General features: G+C 37.0%; 1 protein-coding gene across 1 annotated transcript in view; it reads left to right on the top strand.

Annotated features, from left to right (window-relative positions):
- Positions 1-23,853, top strand: part of LOC109108176 (structural maintenance of chromosomes protein 1A) — a 90,382-nt gene that overhangs the window by 20,356 nt on the left and 46,173 nt on the right. Inside the window, exons 2-3 of the mRNA XM_042712502.1 lie at positions 21,285-21,473; positions 22,513-22,625. Of these exons, the coding sequence (XP_042568436.1) occupies positions 21,285-21,473; positions 22,513-22,625 (302 nt within the window). The remainder of the gene's footprint in view (positions 1-21,284; positions 21,474-22,512; positions 22,626-23,853) is intronic.

Genomic DNA, 23,853 nt, shown 5'->3' with positions numbered 1-23,853 from the left:
ACCGCTGCTATATGTCCATATCTCTGACATCTATAACAGCGGAATGGGGGAGGAATATATGGCCTCACTACAAAACTCATATATCCTATTTTAACTCTTTCCGGAAGCACTGAATCCTGAAACTCCAAAAGAACTGACAAACTATCAATCCTTTCCCCATTCATTGTTTTTTGCAACCTTTTTATTCTACTCACTTCCCCTCCAGAAATACTTCGACTTTTTACTTCGAGTTTTTCTAGATCTTCTTCGATTGGAATGCCTGTTATCACTCCCTGTTTCATTTTTCTCTCACCCAAAATCTTTCTTTCATTCACTATTTTCTTGCACATATTGTCAATTTTTAACGCTTTGTTTTTTTGTTCTTCTGTTTTACAAATTATCAGCAGACTTCCGTCTCTCAAAATCTTAGCCATATCCACTTCTCCTAACTTTTTCTTCAACTCTTTAGACAATGCCATTGGACTAAGATTAACATGCTCATCTTCCTTTCTAAATTTAAGAATTATTTTAAATTCCTCTTTTACAATCTTTTTGCGAACCGCCCTATTATCCTCATCTGAACTGTTTCCTTCTAATCCCCGTTTACTGGATTGGCTGGCTACCAGATTCCCTTCATTTCGACCTTTTTTCCTGTTTTCTTGACTTTTCCCACTCCCTACTAAATTCCAATCATCAAACTCCATATCTTCTTCATTAACTTTCTCAAAATTCATCTCAATCCAGTCACAAACCAGTTTATGCCAACCGCCTTAAACTCCGAAAAAGTCGTCCCGCGTCCAACCCACGAGCGCGGGAAAACCTCCGACACCCGGATCAGCGCGTCTGCCGGAAGCTCAACCTTTTGGTCTACTTTGTCAGGCAGGTCCCATATAAGAGATTTCTTGATTGCGAACAGGTGTGGCTGTAATCAGACCTGGGTGTGGCTAGAGAAATTGAACTCAGGTGTGATAAACCACAGTTTTAACAGGGGGGCAAACACTTCTTCACACAGGGCCATGTAGTTTTGGATTTTGTTTTCCCTTAATAATAAAATCCTTCATTTAAGAACTGCATGTTGTGTTCACTTGTTATCTTTTACTTTATCTTTTATATTTAAAATTGTTTGATCTGAAACATTAAAGTGTGACAAACATGCAAAAAAATAAGAAATCAGGAAGGGGTCCAACAATTTTTCACACCTGTGTGTGTGTGTATATATATATGTGTGTGTGTGTATGTGTATATATACACTCACCTAAAGGATTATTAGGAACACCATACTAATACTGTGTTTGACCCCCTTTCGCCTTCAGAACTGCCTTAATTCTACATGGCATTGATTCAACAAGGTGCTGAAAGCATTCTTTAGAAATGTTGGCCCATATTGATAGGATAGCATCTTGCAGTTGAGATTTGTGGGATGCACATCTAGGGCACGAAGCTCCCGTTCCACCACTCCCAAAGATGCTCTATTGAGTTGAGATCTGGTGACTGTGGGGGCCATTTTAGTACAGTGAACTCATTGTCATATTCAAGAAACCAATTTGAAATGATTCAAGCTTTGTGACATGGTGCATTATCCTGCTGGAAGTAGCCATCAGAGGATGGGTACACGGTGGTCATAAAGGGATGGACATGGTCAGAAACAATGCTCAGGTAGGCCGTGGCATTTAAACGATGCCCAATTGGCACTAAGGGGCCTAAAGTTTGCCAAGAAAACATCCCCCACACCATTACACCACCACCACCAGCCTGCACAGTGGTAACAAGGCATGATGGATCCATGTTCTCATTCGGTTTACGCCAAATTCTGACTCTACCATCTGAATGTCTCAACAGAAATCGAGACTCATCAGACCAGGCAACATTTTTTCCAGTCTTCAACTGTCCAATTTTGGTGAGCTTGTGCAAATTGTAGCCTCTTTTTCCTATTTGTAGTGGAGATGAGTGGTACCCGGTGGGGTCTTCTGCTGGTTGTAGCCCATCCACCTCAATGTTGTGCGTGTTGTGGCTTCACAAATGCTTTGCTGCATACCTCGGTTGTAACGAGTGGTTATTTCAGTCAAAGTTGCTCTTCTATCAGCTTGAATCAGTTGGCCCATTCTCCTCTGACCTCTAGCATCAACAAGGCATTTTTGCCCACAGGACTGCCGCATACTGGATGTTTTTCCCTTTTCACACCATTCTTTGTAAACCCTAGAAATGGTTGTGCGTGAAAATCCCAGTAACTGAGCAGATTGTGAAATACTCAGACTGAACCCTCTGGCACCAACAACCATGCCACGCTCAAAATTGCTTAAACCACCTTTCTTTCCCATTCTGACATTCAGTTTGGAGTTCAGGAGATTGTCTTGACCAGGACCACACCCCTAAATGCATTGAAGCAACTGCCATGTGATTGGTTGATTAGATAATTGCATTAATGAGAAATTTAACAGGTGTTAGTAATAATCCTTTAGGTGAGTGTGTGTATATATATATATATATATATATATATTATATATATCTATATATATATATATATATATATATATATATATATATATATATATATATATATATATAGTATGTGCTGCGCATTTTACGGGGGATGAGGACTGTTTCCTGAACCAGTAGCCTGCAGTGTGTTTGTGGCACAACGGCTGTTTCTATAAAGTTGGGCAGTTCAAACTTTGCAAGGACAGTCTGGCATTTCTGACTCACAGCCTGTAAGTACGTTTATTTTATATTTAAATAATTTGCCAATGATGATTCAAATGCGAGTTTTGAGCAGTAGAGTAGGCTTTTGTTGTTGTTTATCAGATCACAAATGCAGACATGGTTTTATGTTTACGCAGCGCGATACGCAACGCGTAAAAAGACAGTATGAGTCATTATAATCAGTAATTATGTCCCCACTGGATACAACAAACCCATATTTTAAAATGTTTTATATTTGTTTTCTCTCCTATAGATATCTATATATCAAAAAAATAATCCTTCTTAACAACATCAAACAACCACACCAAAAAAAAGAACTGAATCATGTGAAACGGTTCGCGTCTCCAGTACGCACTAATCCACAAATTACTTAAATTATTCAGTTTATAAACATGCCTTACACTCCATGCCTTACATTGACTGAACTGCCAAAAGAGAACCGATGATGGGATGTGTATGGGCAGAGCAGCTGGACTGAGTCTCGTGCTGCTGGCTTGGGAGACGGCATAGTATGTTAAAGGGTGAAACATTTCCGTCACACGCTTGAGGCATTCGGCCAATCACAATGCACTGGATAGCTGGCCAATCAGAGCACACCTCACTTTTTCAGAACCACGAGCTTTGTAAAAATCAACGCGTTTCAGAAAGGCGGGGCAAAGAGGAGAAACAATAATGTACATTATATGGAAAATGTGTTTTTTGAACCTAAAACCACATAAACACATTGCATTACAACAAATACACAAAATAATATTCTTTTTAGCAGCATCATATGACCTCTTTAAAACATTAGAATATATTACAGATCCCAATTTGAACACTATTTGTGAATGTTGCAATACATATATTAACAGAACTGTTGTAGGGTAATTATTATTAGGGGCCAAGCACCAAAGGTACGATGGCACCTAATGTATCTGTTAGATTTCCTATTATTATTATTATTATTATTATTCTTCCGCTCTTGAGTCTATGGCAGCCCATAGAACTGCTTGCGGGAAAGTTGTTAAATTTGGCAGACTGATAGAGGACAGTCTCAACATTAACCATAACAAATTTGGAGTCTCTAACTCAAACTCTCTAGCGCTACCACTTGTCCAAATTAAAAAAAATATATATGCTAATAACTTTTGAACAATAAGCCACCGAAGGAAAATAATTTTTTCCTCTGATTCCTTGGCTCCTGCTGATCAAAAATTCAAAAATAGTAAGGTTTAGTTTTTTCGCTATTTTTAATTGTTTGTAAAACCTACAGTTTGTGTGATTTTCACCAAAATTGGGTCAGATCATCTTCAGGCCATGCTGGCAAAAAGTTATGGAATTCAAGTTGATTCGTCCAACCACAGTATCAAAACTCACCGCTAGGGCTGTGACGGTATGGGATTTTTCACAACAAAACTTTGTGCACTCATAAAAATAAAGATAACAAACAAGGAGTGCTGTCTGCAGCCTTTGTCTGGGGTGATCTTCATTTACAAATGCGTCATTAAAATGAACTGTAACTCAGTGAATACTCAACGAAGAGACATGAGAGATATATCTATAGAAAGCCTGACATGTCTACTTTTAAACAAGTGCTGCCGAAAACAAATATTCTGTGATAAAGTAATCCATATGAAAACAACGCGATGTCCGTTTTTCACGTCTCCCTTCATTATCTTCTAATGTGACCATGCCCCCGCGCCGAGCGCGCTATTGAGATGATAATGTTTCGCTGAAGCGCGCGGCTTTAATACGCCCACACAACAGAAGACAACGCAGCGAGATTGTTCTTCAAGTTTTTTTTATTTTACTGTTTGCTTCGCGATGAGAGGAATAAGACATTAATTCACTCCAAAAAGATGTGATGTGGTTGAGGATTTGAGATTTGGATTTCCTCAGAAAAAAAGAATGAAGCACTTTATTCAGCAGAGATCATAAACATAAGTAAGTCTCTTTTTATTTATTTATATACTTGTACTAGTTTTCACATAACGTGTAAACATTTTACTAGTTAGACTTTTTCCAAAGACTTTTTCCAAACTATAATTCCTGACTAACAGTGAACTCAGTCTCATATATTATGAAGTTTCAATAACAATATACACTACTATACCATTCAAAAGCTTGATGTAAATAATATAAATGTAACAAATAAATGTAACTGTACCAAATGTAACAAACAATGCTGTTCTTTCAATTTATCCCCCCTAAAAAACCTGAAAAAAATATTCTCAGCTCTTTTCAACATTAATAATAATAATAATAATGATAATAATAACAATAAATGTTTTTTTGTAGAAAATAAGATCCCTCTCTCAGTGACACAGCTGACTGAATGGCTCATTATGCAGCTCATTATGCAGGCCTTTGTCTTCTCAGGTGTGAATTCATGATAGTTGATGCCTACTCGCATATGACTTTTACCAACAAAAAGTGTCTTAGAAAATTGAAATCAATATATCTTCTTGTCAAGTTACAAGATGATTTTCACATCATTTAGAAAAAAAAAATTCTAGGCTACAAGCTCCAGTTCTCAAAAGTCCCGGGAACCAATTTTCTGTATGTGTTTTATTGTCTTATTTAAGTGGTTTAACATTTTTAGTTTTTCACTAACCACGCATAACATTTTTTTTCTCAAAAACAAAATCTATACATACATGCTCCTCACATATTATTATAGCCCAGTTTGTGCTGATTACAGTGAGATTAGACTTTAGCCATTTAGATATTTATAAGAAACTGAAAAAAGCACAAATGTCAGGGCATGACAAAACTTCTCCAGGCCCCAAAAATACCCTTAGACTCCAGAGGGTTAACTTGTAAGCACAAAACACAAGATACTTCTCTTTTCAATATGAATAGGGCTTTATTAGATAAATCTAAGACATATAAACTAATCTAACACATAAGCACATGCACTCACATTCACACAAGTTGCAGGAAGATAGAAAGTTAGGAAAGAATGGGTTTAAGAATGAAAATGTGAAATCCCAAATTTACAGCAATACGTGAAATTGCATAGACATGAACAACCATCAATCACTTAATTAACCCTCACATTGAGTTCCTCATTGAGGTTAAAATTATATTAGATAGCTACACCAGTTTAGATCAGATTCTGGAGGTACGTTACTTGCGTTGCCTGTGTAACGGGGGTTCCCTTTATTGTCGTTGAAAAGGGGGTTTCCCGAGGTTGCTGATTAGCTGGAAGTTCAGTAGTCGTTGAAGTGACGGCTTGGGACGCCCGCGGTTGGGCGTAGGCTGTCGATGCAGAGTTGTGGGCTGGTTGAAGTTTCAGATGGGCACGCGAGGTCAGACTCGGAGACACAACGTTACAAAACTTAATTTAGAACACGCAACTCTCAAATGGAAAAGAAAAGAAACTAAAGTAAAAGAATAGAAGTAAAGACTAGGTGGTGTTTCTTCTCATCGTGGCTGAGTAGCAGCAGCATCACGTGGTCTGAATTTTCCCGCTCTTGCAGGGTATAATTTTGGACATGATTCCTATGATAAGAATATGATACATTTGACAAATAATTGATGGTCAGAAACGTTTCAAGCAAGATGATTCAAACACACATACTAAACATGAATATGAATACTTAAGCTATTCAATAGTTATTAAAAAGACATACACAATAAGTGATTAGAAACATGATAGTCAGATGTGTGGGTTTCATAAATGATATGGAGTTAAGCAATGGACTGATATTCCTTTAGAAGTCTTTTTGTGTTCATCTGTAAAAGACACTTTTCTTTGACATAAGGATGTTCTGTGGAGACCAGAGGTTAAAAGGTCCCCTTAGGAATTTCAGTCTGGTTCTGCTAGGTGGGGGGAAGTCAATCCAACGATCTTGTTTACTCTGATGAGTTTACATGTGATGGTCAGGCTGTGCATCTCTTTGACCATCAATCTTGATTACTTGCCCCAAATTTGACAATCTCTTTTCCGAATTGAAATCGTGAATAATTGTTCTAATGGTGTTAATGTTGAAAGCTGTTCTGTGAAAGAGTTGGTTGGTTAGTGGACTTGCTTCTGACTTGTTGCACTAGGAATTGATTTACAACATCCTGTTTCCTTTCTGAGGAATTCAGCTCCTCATGTTTCAACCATGGTCCTGATTGAATCTTTAATTTGGCTGGTTCAGGTCTGATACGCTACAGCACATACAAATTTTGGTGTAAATATTTCAAAGCTTTGCAGAGCAAAGTTTCCAGCAAATTCGTTGATGCGCTAAACGAGAACCGTTCTGTGTATAGAAACGAAATCCATAACTTTTTGCCAGCTTGGTCTGAAGATGATCAGACCAACGGTCTAACGGTCTAGGAGGAGTTCGAAAAAGTAGGTTTTCAACATGAATCAAAATGGCGAACAGGAAGTTCAGCCAATTATGGCAAAATTGATATCGATGTTCATGGCATGATACAAGGAATCCAGCAACATTAGTCTCATTACAATAGGCTAATGTAAGCAAAAGTTATTAGCATTTTTTAGATATTTCTTTATAACTTTTGACCACAAGGTGACGCTGCCCCCAAACTTTTTGAGTACCATCAGGGCATGGAGCCGAAGATTTTTGTAAATATTTTCATAACGATGCGCTAATCCCTTTGAAAAATATAGCATTTTAGAACATAATTCAAAATGTCTGATGCCTAAAATGGCTGACATTGGAAAATTGGATATCATTCGACTTAACATGACCCACCGAGTCTAAAGAGACCAGTTTTGTGATTTTTTTATTTTTTTTTTTTTATTTGGCCAAACCATTCAGAAGTTATATGCAAAAATATGCAATTTTCTTATATCCTGACCACTAGGTGGCGCTGCTTCGAAACACTGCAGGTAGTCTCAGGTCATGCTTGTTATAACACACACCAAGTTTGGTCTCAATACGCCAAACCGTTGCGGAGTTATAGCCTCACAAGCATTTTTGTGTGCTTCTCGTAGAATTTGATCATGTGGTATTTGAGACCGGTTGGACGAATCAACTTGAATTCCATAACTTTTTGCCGGCATGGTCTGAAGATGATCTGAGCCAATTTTCGTGAAAATCGGACTAACCGTCTAGGATGAGTTTGAAAAAGTAGGTTTTTCGAACAATTGAAAATAGCGAAAAAACTAAACCTTACGATTTTTGAATTTTGGGGTTCATTCGACTCCACATGAGCCAAGGATTCAGAGGAAAAATAATAATAATTTTCATTTTCTGGCTTACGGTTCAAAAGTTATTAGCATAAATAAATTGAAACTTTGGACTAGTGGTGGCGCTAGAGAGTTTGAGTTAGAGACTCCAAATTTGCTATGGTGACTTTTCTCACCGTCCTCGTGCCAAATCTCACAACTTTCCTGCAAGCGGTTCTATGGGCTGCCATAGACTTGCGACGGAAGAAGAATAATAACTCCAATGATTTCAATAGGTGCCTACGCACCTTCGGTGCTTGGCCCCTAAATATAGCTGCAACAGCAATTACGGGGCCAAGCACTCCAGCGGCAAGTTGAGGAGCTAAGCATGGCATAGAGCATCAGACCAAATGAGCAATAAAAGCAATTTTAGGATGATTGTAATTGAAATTGACGAAAATTCATAAATACAACCTCTAGTAGCATGATTTATTGGCTTATGAAGCGTGACCAATAGGTGGCACTGTTATCAAATCGATGTGGTGGGTTCTGTGTGAGTTGACAATGACACACACAAAGTTTGGTGTCAATATGCCAAAGCGTGCCATTTTGTGCCATTTTGGCATCATGCCTCAAATTTGTTGCTGTGGTATGCGAAAACGGTTTTGTAAATCGACACAAAATTCATAACTATTTGTCAGCACAGCCTGAAGATCATCTGACTCGATTTTGGTGAAAATTGGACCAATGGTTGATGAGGAGTTTGAAAAAGTAGGTTTTTTTCAACATAAATCAAAATGGCGGACAGGAAGTTCAGCTTACTCTGGCATATTTGCCACTCCAAACGCAAAACATGTCCCCAAAAACCGTTGAAGTACTCATGATGGAATAGATAGAGAGTGATTCGAAATTTACTATCAGGATTGTAGAATATTTGACAGAGTGATCCCAACACAAGCACTGACTAGAGTGGCCGCGATCAGCTCTCTTTCCCGTGTCTGAGCCGTGACACCCCACAGATTTGTGCAGAGCGGGGCGTGAGTGAACGCGATCATTCCTTCCTCTGTACTACTAGTTTTAATGCGAATAAACATGACTGAACATCTCATGCCTCATGTAATTGCTCAATCAGTGTTTCAACCACGGAAAGACATCAACAATACAGTGTGGAAATAAAATGTCATGTAGCAGTTAATTTACCTCAGCAAGTCATCAGTGTCCACAGCTCGTTAGTTCACTAGGGGAAATTAAGTCTAGAGAGGAGCATTTTAAAGCAAAATGTTACACCATGTACTCATTATATTTTACAAAACCTGTTAGTCTAAATTATATAATGTACAGTATGTTTAAATCTGTTATGAAACATGCTATGACAGCCATTGTGTAATTAAATATATTTTAACAAATAGCTTAGAAATTGTATTATTTATGTTAATTTAAAAACTGCATTATGTGCAATTTACATGTTTGCATACATTTTTTTTATCTATTTAAAAATAAAAAGTAAATAAATTTAAGTTTGGGTTAAGTTGTTAGGCCTAATTTTAACCTTATAATGTAAAAGGGCTCCCTATAATTTTAAGCATAAACTGAGGTAGATTTTTTATCACTAAGAAAATTTTAACTATAATTGAATGTATTTAAAGAAAAAGCAGCTTGTTCAGTAAACCATTAAAAAACAACAAAAAAGTTTAGTTTTTTCCCGTTGTACTAAAATCATACCGAACCGTGACGTTAAAAACTGAGGTACGTACCATATTTGTGTACCGTTACACCCCTAATATATTAGGGCTGTGTATCACCAGCAAAGTCACGATACGTATCACAATACAGAGGCCACGATACGATACGTATCACGATACAGGACTGCACTGAATTTTACCTCAGTAGAATTTAGCAAAACAGCTGTTTATGAAACACTGCATACTTAAGGGCCAGTGCTAACTATAAGCAGTTGACCTCGGCAATATGAAGGGCCTCCATAACTGTACCACAGTACAATATAGGTAATGGCATATGTTTAATGTTTACATTGGGCACTCCCCACCAGGTACAACATTCTGATTGTTTGCATTTTGTTTTTAAGCCCATAAATAATAATTTACTCATTCTAATAAATTTATATTGTAATGTACTCATATTAGTATATATATAAAAAAATCATCTTAACATTAATGGTAGGTTATCATTGCACAAATTAATGCATTCTCTACTTTTTAATAATAAAATAAAAAGAAGAGTTCTTAACTAATGCGCTGTCTTCTGTAACTTACCCACACTCAGAAACTCACACAGATCACGCATGCGTGCAATCAGACATTCAGGAACAAACTTTTTAGCACTGCCTCGCATATTTTTATAAACTATAAATAGCTTAATCGCTCAAGAGCTACATTATCTTTCTCAACAAGGAGCTGGTAACATCGTTTCTAAAGGAATTAAACCCACAGCTTCACTGTTAATAGTGAAATGCGACAAAACTGAGGTAATTCTTATGTGCACAGCCTCTCTCCTCTCTTTCTCTCCTCTCTCTCTCTCATGTAAATAAACACTTGATGAATTACAATGTTCTGAGAATAGAATATTAAAGTGGAGATCGCTAAACTGCAAGCTAACAGGTGTTTTCAGAAAGCAAGCGCGTTTATAGTGGAAAGAGAGCGCGTACACAGGGTTGCCAGGTTGACAAAGATAAGTAACGCGCTTAACAGATATTTCCGTATTGCACAACGTTTCGGGATAACATCTCTATATAAGGCAACCCCAGTTTTGTTCCTTTGCGGCCAGAATAAACCTTGTTGTAGCCTATATATTAAGCTCTATTCATTATTTTTTAGAAACCTTGGACTCTTCTACTCAATTTTAAGCAGTGTTCTTGTATTCAAATTAAGCACTGTCCACTGCTGTGCACGTGCCACAATATCGATACAGGGCCAGCTGTATCGATATTTTTTTCAACACAGCCCTAGAAAAGATATGAAATAGGATTGATATTTTGAACACAGCCCTATAATATATATACATACTATAAACACAATATTACAACGTACAATTGCACAAAAGGCTGCAAATGAACTTGGTGTAGCTCTGTTTTGAATGCAATCTTCCCATAATAACCTGCTGAAACACGGGCGCACAAAGATTCCACAACATTATTTTACAGTACATGTTCTTATTATAATTTTATGTAGCCTATATGACAGACTTGTCCTGCATGTGTTGCACTTTAACTATATTTTCCTTGTCAAAGTTATTCTAATATTTCATGCAGTTCAAATCCATCATGGTAAACAGTGCACATTTGAAGTGTTTCTGAAGTAAATAATGCACTATTTATCGGCTTTAAGATATATTGGGCAAAATTTCTTAGCTGTTCGATACCGATAACAGTAAAAGCGAACAGTTATGGGGCGATACCGATATGGTGGCAGATATATCGTGCTTTCCTAATATATATACACTAACGTTTAAAAGTTTGGGATCAGTATGACTTGAAATGTTTTTTAAAGAAGTCTCTTATGCTCATCAGGAATTGTTAACTATATTGCCAATATCCGCACAGCTGACAGCTTTACCAGTTTGTTCAAGTTGTGCACAAAATAGGTCTGTTTTTCTGCACTTTCCCTTCTTACGTCTTCATTTCGACCTCTCTCGCACTGCTCAACTGAGCTGCGTTTAGCAGACTGTGTGTATCAGCACTGCTGTGCGGCACAGATGAGGACTATTTGAAACTCTATTTTCACTAAAACTTTGATGCGCATAGTCTCAGTTTAATAAGCGAACATAACAAAAGATGTGATTGCAAAACAATCAGGAAAAAAGGCATTACATGCAAATTATTAAGTGATAACCAGTGGCGACCTCAGCAAAAACTTCAATATTTAATATTTAGGGTCACAAATGCAACTCTTTTAGTCACGATTTGGAGCCCTGTGGGGGGTATCTCCTGAAGTCCACAATCATTTTTGAAGTCCACAGTTTTGAGCGTGTAAAGCTCCAGGTTGTTAAGACTGCACCAGACAGCCAGCTCTTTATCCTCCTGTCTGTAGGCAGACTCGTCACCGTCCTGAATGAGGCCGATAAGTGTGGTGTCGTCTGCAAACTACATGAGCTTGACATAGGGATCTTTAGAGGTGCAGTCATTGGTGTAGAAAGAGAAGAGCAGTGGGGAGAGGACACAACCCCTGGGGGGCACCAGTGCTGATTGTACGGGTGCTGGACGAGAATTTTCCCAGCTTTACTAGTCTGCTAAATGCGTAAATGTAAATGTAGCTGCTGCCTGTCTGTCAGGAAGCTGTTGATCCACTGACAGACGGAGGTGGGCACAGAGAGCTGAGTTAATTTGGGCAGGAGGAGGTTTGGGATGAAAGTGTTAAAAGCCTGTTAATAGCTGAAGTCCACAAACAGGATCCTCACAAAAGTCCCTGGTCTGTCTAGATGTTATAGCATGTACTGCAGTCCCATGTTGACTGTATCATCCACAGACCTGAATCATTAGAAATTTTTTTTGCAGTCAGACAAAACGACGTGCAGTTATCAAAAGCGCGAGTGCACGTATAGTCGTGGGAAACTATGTGTTCGCGGCGCATCTGTGGAGTGCACGTAATTGGAAACAATGTGCTCAGTAATTAAAGAGGCAGGGCAGCGTTTCTGTTATTTGGTTTGTGACATCCTTTAGGGAAACGCTGAATCGTCAGAACACCAGCGGAAGACTGCTCACGTGGTCACGTGTCGCACCAGAACCTTTTTTGGAACCGAAACTTAGAAATTGCTTACGGTTCCGGTTCTTTTCAAAATCTTAAGTACTGCTGTGGACAACTGACTCCTAAAGTTTTTGATATTCTTCATATTCTGTATGGTGGTCATGTCAGACTGATAGAAATTAATCTTTTAAACTGATTTTTTACATTTCATGGGCATTTTTACCTTTATAAAGCCATTTTTTTTTCTAAAAGTGTCCATATCAGTGAATTATGAAATCAGTATCAACAAAATACATCTTTGCGATGCAGAGGAAACACAGAATCTGCATCTGAAGTGGCATTTAGATGCATTTATACACTGTTTAATGCAGGACATGAATGCATTTCACCTATAATTACAAATGCATAAATAATGTTTTGACGTTGAATACTGATATTTGAAGAATTTAAATAATAAAAATATTCTTATACTAAAACTGCCAGTAGGTGACAGCGAGTCATTGCGATTGAACCAAATCATTTAAACAGTTGATTTCAGGAATGAAACACCGTTATTTGCTCAGAGACTCAAAACAGTGCTGTGGTTGTGTTTGGAATTTTTGGTTGTCAAAATTAGTGGTCGACCGATATTGTTTTATTGACAGCTGATGCAGATGCCGATATCTTAGAAAGCAGGGTGGCTGATGGCCGATATAAAGCAGATATAATTTTATTTTAATCAATATTCAAGAAATTTTAAATAATTTGAAAATGGATTTAAAAAAATTGTGTAAAATAAACATAAATGACAAAGTATTTTTCACAAATAAATAAATAAATATCACAATATAACACTGTAACCAATAAATATAACACTGTAACCAACAGGGCACTCAGTAATCTGGGAAGTTTGTATGCATTGGGAATCATATTTTTTCAAATAAAGCCAAGGTAACACTCATTTTACATACAGCACAGAGTGAAAAAAGAAACATGAATATGACATTGGGCAAAAACATGAATCGTAGCAAATTTTTAAATCATGAGTTTAAAGTTAGTCGATCACGCGTCTCCAGTGAAGCCGAACTCTCCTCCTGTCCGTATTCAATTCGCACAGACCGACCGTCATGCAGAGTACACACCATCGTACAGGATACAAATGCACATGTCACAAGATCTCACAGCTGGATTTGAAGTTTGCATGATTTTTTAAATTAAATGTTCATTAGGCATTCAAAGATTTGTTTGAATGATATAAATGTGTATTTGCTGAATGCTGACGGAAAACGATAAAGTATTATAATGTTTTCCTTTCGTACTAATAATAAAAAAGCAATCGTTATAATACTTTTTTTATACATTTTAATTCCTATGTTTAAGAGTTGTTTCTGATTATTAGACAGATTTCTGTCCATATTAGACAGAACTGTTAACGATGACAGCGAACAAGGAGAATGTGAGCACTGTGTGCTCGGGCGCTGCCGCTCTCTGCGCCGTCAAAATAAAAGTCCAGCTTCGAAAGCATCAGCCAAACAGAAATACTTTTTGGCCGATGCCGATATTTGAAAAATGCTAAATATCGGCCGATACATCGGCCTTGGCGATATATCGGTCGACCACTAGTCAAAATACTGCATAAACAGAAAATATGCATAAACAGCTTTCTCTCATTTTGGGGGTGTTTTGTGCAGTTGGGGCGGTGCTTGCAGTTTTGGTGATCCACACGGAACATGAATACAAACTGAAAAACCTGTGAAATCCAAGACCAAATGCAAGACCGATTTTAGACATTGTGGTTTTGCTAATCGCAAAGCCTGCGATGTGGATGCGATAGTTCCAGAGCATATGCATGACTGCCAGCCTGGAGTGGAAGCCTTACTAACCAATAGAGTGAGTGCACCTCCGTTCTCCCCAATCAGCTCTGCTCTAGTTAACTGCATAAACTGCCACCATTAAAAATAAAAACAACAGAAAGCGGGAGAGAGAGCGTGTGTGATTATGGCGTCTACAGGGTCAGATCGATAGTTAGTAAATTAATACTAAAGGAAAACTTGTAATATGAGATTACTTCGGCTTCGAAATGACAGACACCAAACAAAAAAGGTAACGTTAATTTGCAAGAGCTGCGTTACAATATCAAGAGCCCACTTATCGGTTCTGCTTTCAGTACTGGAGAATAAAAGATACATTCTTAGCTGTTTTTTATTAGTGATGGCTAGTGATGCACCAGGGTGGCTGATGGCCGATATAAAGCAGATATAATTTTATTTTAATCAATATTCAAGAAATTTTAAATAATTTGAAAATGGATTAAAAAAAAATGTGTAAAATAAACATAAATGACAAAGTATTTTTCACAAATAAATAAATATTTAATAAAAATGTAATTAAAAAGAAAGTAAACACTGTAACCAACAGGGCACTCAGTAATCTGGGAAGTTTGTATGCATTGGGAATCATATTTTTTCAAATAAAGCCAAGGTAACACTCATTTTACATACAGCACAGAGTGAAAAAAGAAACATGAATATGACATTGGGCAAAAACATGAATCGTAGCAAATTTTTAAATCATGAGTTTAAAGTTAATCGATTGCGCGTCTCCAGTGAAGCCGAACTCTCCTCCTGTCCGTATTCAATTCGCACAGACCGACCGTCATGCAGAGTACACACCATCGTACAGGATACAAATGCACATGTCACAAGATCTCACAGCTGGATTTGAAGTTTGCATGATTTTTTAAAATTAAATGTTCATTAGGCATTCAAAGATTTGTTTGAATGATATAAATGTGTATTTGCTGAATGCTGACGGAAAACGATAAAGTATTATAATGTTTGCCTTTCGTACTAATAATAAAAAAGCAATCGTTATAATACTTTTTTTATACATTTTAATTCCTTTTGTTTAACAGTTCTTTCTGATTATTAGACAGATTTCTGTCCGTATTAGACAGAACTGTTAACGATGACAGCGAACAAGGAGAATGTGAGCACTGTGTGCTCGGGCGTTGACGTTCTCAGCGTCGTCAAAATAAAAGTCCAGCTTCGAAAGCATCCGCCAAACAGAAATACTTTTTGGCCGATGCCGATATTTGAAAAATGCCAAATATCGGCCGATACATCGGCCTTGGCGATATATCGGTCGACCACTAGTCAAAATACTGCATAAACAGAAAATATGCATAAACAGCTCATTTTTCTCTCATTTTGGGGGTGTTTTGTGCAGTTGGGGCGGTGCTCGCAGTTTTGGTGATCCACACGGAACATGAATACAAACTGAAAAACCTGTGAAATCCAAGACCAGATGCAATTCTTGTTCAGATCAAAATGTTATGACATTGTTACAATTGTAAACTTAAACTGTGAACTTTTAAAACAGGGTTTAAAAATATATGAAGTTATCAGTCAGTTGCTTTAAAAAAAGTATAATTAATGAATATAGTGTATGTATATAGTGTTTTATTTTAATATTTGTTCATTCAGTTTCTTGAATGTTACTGCTAAATACTGTACCTGAAAAATAAAGCATTGTTTGTTTTATTTGTATATTATGTGTATTTGTAATGTATATCTATTTTCTAATAACAAAGATTAATGACAAACATTTTTATCTTTGCTCACTTTGGCCTAAATGTCTGCCATTCTCAGACCTGCCAGCCTGTATGCATTCAACCAATCAGAGCATCACGATTTGTCACTCTAAACTACGCAAAAATCTAGTGACGCCTCTGTCCACGCGCAGTATTCAAAACAAGCAACAGCAAAAGATGAGTTCAACCAATCAGAGTGTTTTTTGTTTTGTTTTGTTTTGCATTTAAATTCTTTCCTAGTAGCCTATAGTTTCAGTTCAAAGCAGCTTGCTCCGTCAGATGCTCTGACAGAAAGCAATATTATTTTTGTTTTTAGATTGCAATGTTACACTGTTAGAATGTAATGTGATTTTAACCCTTTTTTGCACATAATATATGCCTACATGCTAGGGCTGTGCGATTAATCGAAATCGAATCGCAATCGCGATTTTAGACATTGTGGTTTTGCTAATCGCAAAGCCTGCGATGTGGATGCGATAGTTCCCGAGCATATGCATGACTGCCAGCCTGGAGTGGAAGCCTTACTAACCAATAGAGTGAGTGCACCTCCGTTCTCCCCAATCAGCTCTGCTCTAGTGAACTGCATAAACGGCCACCATTAAAAATAAAAACAACAGAAAGCGGGAGAGAGAGCGTGTGTGATTATGGCGTCTACAAGGTCAGATCGATAGTTAGTAAATTAATACTAAAGAAAAACTTGTAATATGAGATTACTTCGGCTTCGAAATGACAGACACCAAACAAAAAAGGTAACGTTAATTTGCAAGAGCTGCGTTACAATATCAAGAGCCCACTTATCGGTTCTGCTTTCAGTACTGGAGAATAAAAGATACATTCTTAGCTGTTTTTTATTAGTACATGAATTTTATCGTGCACATTTTATCTCCCCAACAGATTCTAATTTGAAAGAAGTTTATAATGCATGTTCGCTATTCCCAATTCAGAAGACCGCACACACAGCTTGTGTCTCTGAACTGTGTGTCTTCTCCTACTCGCTCTTCTCATCCGCGTCTCACGGAGGAGCCGTTACACTTGCCACACACACTTAGCCTGGCAATAAGGACGAGGATTATGCATGCGCGCAACCTGTGGCAACTTGCGCCTGGCTCCACGTTTAAAACAAGTGTAAATTCAGTCTAAGTCAGCTTTGCCTAGCCGATGTGTTACATTTGACCACTGCAGTCAGGGAAAATGAAAGAAAAACACTGTAGTTAAAATATTTACAATTTACAGATGAAAGTTTAGTACTTATTAGGGCTGTGCGATATGGACAAAAAAACCTATCACGATTTTTTGATCAATTTTGCGATTTCGATTTTAATCAAGATTTTGTCACACACAGACATGCTTTACAGTCATAAATGCATTCAGTATAAATTTGAAACATATTTCCAAAAGAAAACCAATGAGAGCTTTATCAAAAAGTTGTAACATGCCTCTAGAACAGTGGTTCCCAAACTTTTCCATTCCACGACCCACCTAGACAAGTATAATCTATTTCACGACCCACCAAAATATTTGAGATAAAAAAAAACAATTGACATTACTTTAAGCCTAATCTTAATTAAAAGTTTGATTTAAGAAAAATAACCATTTTATTTTAGTGTACAACTGTAAAATTTCACTATAATATTTAAGTTTTAATTCTTTGTTTACAGATGTTAAAATATGATCCGTCCATAAAAAGGTGAAACAGACTCACTACAGTGAACTGTAATCTGCGCTGCGTGTTGTTAAACTCATCGCGGGGTTCAGCGCAGAAAATGCATTCATGGTCCTTCCGTGTGTGTGTGTGTGTGTGTGTGTGTGTGTGTGTGTGTGTGTAAGGGAGAGCGGAGCACAATCCAACACTTTTTTAGGAAAGTATAAGAAGTAAAGCAGAACTATCTAAAACAGTTTGGAGATTGAAATAATTGTGAAATAGGTAAAAATAATACACAGATGCGTCTCATTTTAAATGAACACTAAAAAACGAGATGACAGATTTACTTCAGTCAGAAATTTGCTTTTGCATTGGTTAAATAAATGGTCAGCAATATCTTCAAAAGATTTGTGAACTTTTTTTTTCTCTATATAGAGATGATATGTCAAGGAAATATTGCGAAATTTTGTAAATTTTGTTATGTGGAAATGTTTAAATCTTAGTGTTAAAATTAACCGTACGTTTATGCCCTGCATGTGAAATGTTTTTTACAGTCTGTTTCCCGAACGAAAACAGTGCAGTTCAAACAGACGATAGAAATGAATGAACATAGCCTACCTGAAACCATTTCCGTAACATTTGAATTTTCTGGTGTATGCAATCTCCATGCAGAATACAGCGCATTGAAGTGAGCGAGTTTTTTTTTTTCTCATTAATAATGCGGACCGATTGAACCTTTTAATAATGACGTTGCTCTGAGACCCTCACTGTAATTACAACTCGTGCGCGCCCGTGCTTCAAAACACGCAACGCATGTTTTAAATCGCGGACTTAATTGCAATTCGAAAATCACACTAAGGATATTGCAGTTCGTAATTAATATTGGTAGGCTATATCGTGCAGCCCTAGACTGAACTGTGTGAGTGTGTGTGTCATTTAAACGCAAATTTAGCTGCAGCCAAGTGACTGTGGGACCCGCCTTGCTCCATTCTGCGACCCACAGTTTGAAAACCCCTGCTCTAGAACAGACGTAAGTCAAAATAATCACTAAGTAAATATGTCAAACAAAATGTCTAGACATATGGCAAAAATAAAATAAAATAAAACCCGTGTCCAGGGCTTTTTTTTTGTTTTGTTTTTTTTTGCCATGCATTGGTCATAGAGCTCATTGTAGCAGTGCCTCAGGTGCTGAAATATATTGCCCAAGGTTCACATGTACTCCGTTTGCAGTGCGTATACAGTATGTGTATGCAGTTCAGAAGCAGCAGCGAGAGCGCATTATTGTAACGCGAAAGCACATTAAAATAATGCGCGAGCGCAAATCTCTCCGCTCGCACGCAGATTGCCTTTGCTTTGTCACAAAACCAGACACGCGTGCTCAGATACACGCTGCTCTCATCCGGAGAGAGTGCGCGCACTTAAAACATGTCTCCTCTCACTCACTCACAACTCTCTCTATGCTCATGCCCTAGATATTCATTCTTTTCACACCTTTCTATTTCTAACCTTTTCCATTAACATGGGCTCGGAAAAAATACGCATCACAGACAGAGTGTGTGAACCTGGAGTTAGGCATATGCCCAGTCTGTTCTGTTCTCGTGCTCCACTTAGGTGCGCTGCATTCTGATTGGATCGGATAGCATACTGCGGGAGGTCGGGACCGTGGAAAATCGTGCTATAAAGCGATTTAGAAATCGCACACGCTCTTGTAACCCTCTTTTTCTTGTAACCCTTCCAAACAACATGTGTTGATGTAGGTTCTGTTTGACAATTTTTTAAAGGTTTTCTGAACCAGAGACTCAACTATTTTCTGCAATTCTCCAGCTGTGGTCCTTGGAGAGTCTTTAGCCACTCAAACTCTCCTTCTCACCGCACATTAAGACGATATAGACACATGTCCTCTTCCAGGCAGTTTTGTAACATTTTCTGTTGGTTGGAAATTCTTAATTATTGCCCTGATGGTGGAAATGGGAATTTTCACTGCTCTAGCTCTTTTCTTAAAGCCAGTTCACTAATTTGTGAAGATTATCTTTTGCTGCACATCAGAAAAATATTCTTTGGTTTTTCTCATTGTGATGGATGATTAAGGGAATTTGGGGTTTGTTTTCCCTCCTCTTTATATTTCTGTGAAACAGGAAGCCAGAGCTGGATGATTTCATGTTTATAATCATGCTGGAGTGCTCAAAAAAAGGTTTCTATTTTAAATAAATGCTCTTCTTTTTAACTTTTTATTCATCAAAGAATCCTGAAAAAAAGTAACAAAAAATAAAAAAAAAAAATAAGCAGCACAACAGTTTGCAGCACTGATAATAAATCAGCATATTAGAATGATTTCTGAAGGATCATGTGACACTAAAAACTGGAGTAATGATGCTGAAAATTCAGCTTTATTATCACAGGAATAAATTAGATTTTAATGTATATTACAATAGAAAAATGCTATTTTACATCACAGTAATATTTCACAATATTAAATTTTTTCCTATATTTTTGATTTAATAAATGCAGCCTAGATGAGCAGAAGAAACTCCTGTAAGAAAACATTAAAAATTGTCATGATCCCAAACTTTTACCGGTTGTGTGTGTGTGTATATGTATATGTATGTATATGTATGTATGTATATATATATATATATATATGTATATATATGTATACATATATATATATATATATATATATATATATATGATATCTTATTTTTAGGGGTGTAACAGTTCCCCTTAAGTTTTTTTTAATTAATAGAAAAAAAAAGGTAATTATAGATAATAAATATAAACAAAAGGACAAAATATGTGTCAGCTGGTTGTGGTGGAATGGTCTGCGTGAGCACATTCTGTCTTCTGAAGGGTGGTGAGAACTAACCAGTGCTGAAACGGGGGTTTCATGACCCTTTAAAAGCTGAAGAATTCCAAAGGAACGCTGTTATTTTGACAGGAAAATACAACAAAGATCATTGTTTACATATAGCTCAATTCTCTCTCTCTCTCTGCGTGTGTGTGAGACAAAGTGACGGCGAGGTGTGCGCCTTTACACTAGAGTTTACAGTATGCCAAATAAAGGAACACTGCGCATCCATTCAGATGTACTAAAAAATATTACAGATCGGCTGACGGAGAGTGGAACTCTGAAGCGCACAGTCAGTGTTCAGCGAGTGAAAATATATATGTGCTAAACTTATACTTAGCTTCCAACTCACACACTGGCGAGTAAAATCTGAGAATTTATTAGCCATTGTCTAATATGAGACAAAATTTAGTTGCCCAGAGTGAAGATTAAGTCGCATATATGCGAGTGATTTACAATGTAGAGGCTTGGTATCGAAACACCCCATAGTAGCAGCCAATCACAATGTTAAAAATAATGATCTTGTTTGCCTCAAATTTCTTGATCATTCTCTAGCATGATTTGAGAATATTCAAAGTCAAGGATTGTCAGTGAGGAATCTAGATTAATTTTTTTTCTACATTTTCTTTTATTCTGTGCTGAATCACATCTCTCTGTAACAGTGTGTTATATCTTGCATTCTGAGCTTTTATTTATTTTATTTTTTTTTATGTTTATCTAATGTACATTTTTATTCTTAGGCAAATCAAATCTCATGGATGCTATCAGCTTTGTTCTGGCCGAGAAGACCAGTAACTTGCGTGTGAAGACATTGAAGGATTTGATTCATGGAGCTCCAGTTGGTAAACCTGCAGCTAACCGAGCATTTATAACCATGGTGTACCAGCAGGACAATGGACAGGAGCTTTCATTTTCCAGAATCATCATAGGTACTTCACGCGCTTTGTTGTGGTTTTACAGTAGCTTAATTAACCTAGTAGTCGGCACTAGAGCTGCATGATTGCCAAAAATCATGTTTGTTGATTTTATATATAAAATATTTATATTTTTATAACAGCATGTTGGCTGTTTATTAGAACTTATAAAGCACATATTAATGCCTTATTATGCATGACCATGTTTTAGATCCCTTAATCCACAGAATATTAAAATTTTAGATGCCTTAAAATGTAACCAATGTAACCAATACAATTTCGATATCTCAGCAAAATTTTTATCCATTATTTCAACTGTTCAGGCACAATAAGACATGAAAGAGAACTCAGTTTTCTATATTTGAACGATATTTAAGATCCAGGATGCCATTAAAAGAGAAACATCCACTTGTTCCTGATGCCTGAAATCTGTACAGGGAAGAGATGTTTAAAAAGGATGCTGTCCTGTTGGCATCAGAAATTAATCGGCCATCAGTATACTATATTCTTTGAAGACAGTGTCAGTAATTATAATGAATTTCTATTTGCCTTTTATGCAAAACTCACATCTGGTGCAGACGGGTGTCAGCCCTGAAGCAACTGAATGTTAGTAGGTTGGGAATTTTAAGACGCTTTCAATAACTCTTTTTAAAAAGAAAACTTGTCCCACAGTAGACTGCATTTTATGACAGCTACGTTACATGATTTGACTGATTTGGATGTTGAGTTTGGGCTTTTAAGGAGGGGCGACAGCACACTGCTTTTAAAGGAAGACACAGAATGTGGCACAATCAGTTTATCTCTATTATCGTGTTTTCATAATCATTGGAAGTCAAAATCAAAACTAAAATTCAAATAATTGAACAGCATTAAGCACAATTGACATGTTTGTGATTGACTGCACTGTTCAGTTGCTTCAAAAACATGCTACAAGTAGGTAATTTGAGACCACAGGAGTAGACGATTTTCTGATTAATTATGCAGCCATAGAACAGAGTGTTCAGAAAGTTCTCTTATAAATTACTAATTTTTCCTGCTTTCTGTTTTTTTGTAGGTTCCTCATCAGAGTACCGCATCAATAATAAGGTGGTGGGTCTATCTGAATATAGTGATGAACTGGAGAAATTGGGAATCCTCATAAAGGCCAGAAACTTCCTTGTCTTTCAGGTTATTAGAGCTGCTTCTTTGTAACTTTTAAATTTTAAAGATAAAATTTAATTCTCACCCAATACAATTTCATTATAGTTGGGGCTGTTTTGAGTATGTAGTTCACATGACATGGTTCAAGTTTTCTGTGATTATTTAGTCAGCCTGACCTAGGTCCAATATAGTTGCCTCAAGTGCAGAACATTCTGACTTCTTGAAAAGCAATTATATATTAATCTTAAATTTCTTCAGTATACATTACATCATTGCATAATTTGTTAATATTTAAAGGAAAGCTCGCCGTGGGCCACCACAGTCTAGGCAATTAACGAAAAACACTGGACAACAATAATTATTTTATCATACTTCATATAGCCATTAACATTACTATTTATTCAATAAATATTGAAGCTTATGCTTACCCTTACATTCAAATCACAAGTCCTATAATTGTAAACCTTGCACACCATTATCTGATTGGCAATGGGGGAAACTGACAGTTATAAACCAGTAACTGTTTGCCAACAATATGCTAGTTTTATAGCATATAATTTCTGTTCTGCCTTACCAAACATAACTGCTTGCCAAACAAACAATCTTTACAGTTAATTCAGTTGGGTCCACAGAGACACTCTCTCATGCCTACTTTAAGAGACAACTCAGATGTAGGGCAGATGTAGGAAGTATTACCAAGCGTTAGAATGAAACACTTTGACAATATGCCAATGATAACAGTAAAGAGAAAAGAACGATCCAACCGCATGTCGGCACACCTGATCCACCACTTATGTGTGACGCGCTCTGTGAAGGACCATAAATGCAGCTTTAAGCACCAATCAGAATGCGCTTTTTGACAAAGATGTGACATAGGCAGTGGAATAGGGAAAAAATGCAAGATGGGAGTGAACTTCTTTTAACTTGAGCGCTGCGTTTTTAGACTGCCGTTTCATGCATGAGACGCTGCAAGAGACACCACAGAAAAACAATGGAAAAGCAGCGCAATTGAATAAAAAACCTGTAACTACTACTGTATGTCTGATATTTCATGTATGCATAATGGTGACGGACTGAAATTAGGGCTGTCACGATTATGAAGTTTGGCTGACGATTAATTGTCTAAAAATTATTTAAGGGTTCAGTAGATAAATATGATGTTATCTTTTAATCATTTTTGAGTTATTATTTTGCAGTGTAAGATTACATAGAGTATTCCAAATTTTAAGAATCGGGCAATACTGATCCTACCAGT

Source organism: Cyprinus carpio, chromosome A23, assembly GCF_018340385.1.
Source record: "Cyprinus carpio isolate SPL01 chromosome A23, ASM1834038v1, whole genome shotgun sequence".
NCBI lineage: Eukaryota > Metazoa > Chordata > Actinopteri > Cypriniformes > Cyprinidae > Cyprinus > Cyprinus carpio.
The sequence above is the reverse complement of the archived record's forward strand: the minus strand, read 5'-3'. Positions and strand labels throughout refer to the sequence as shown.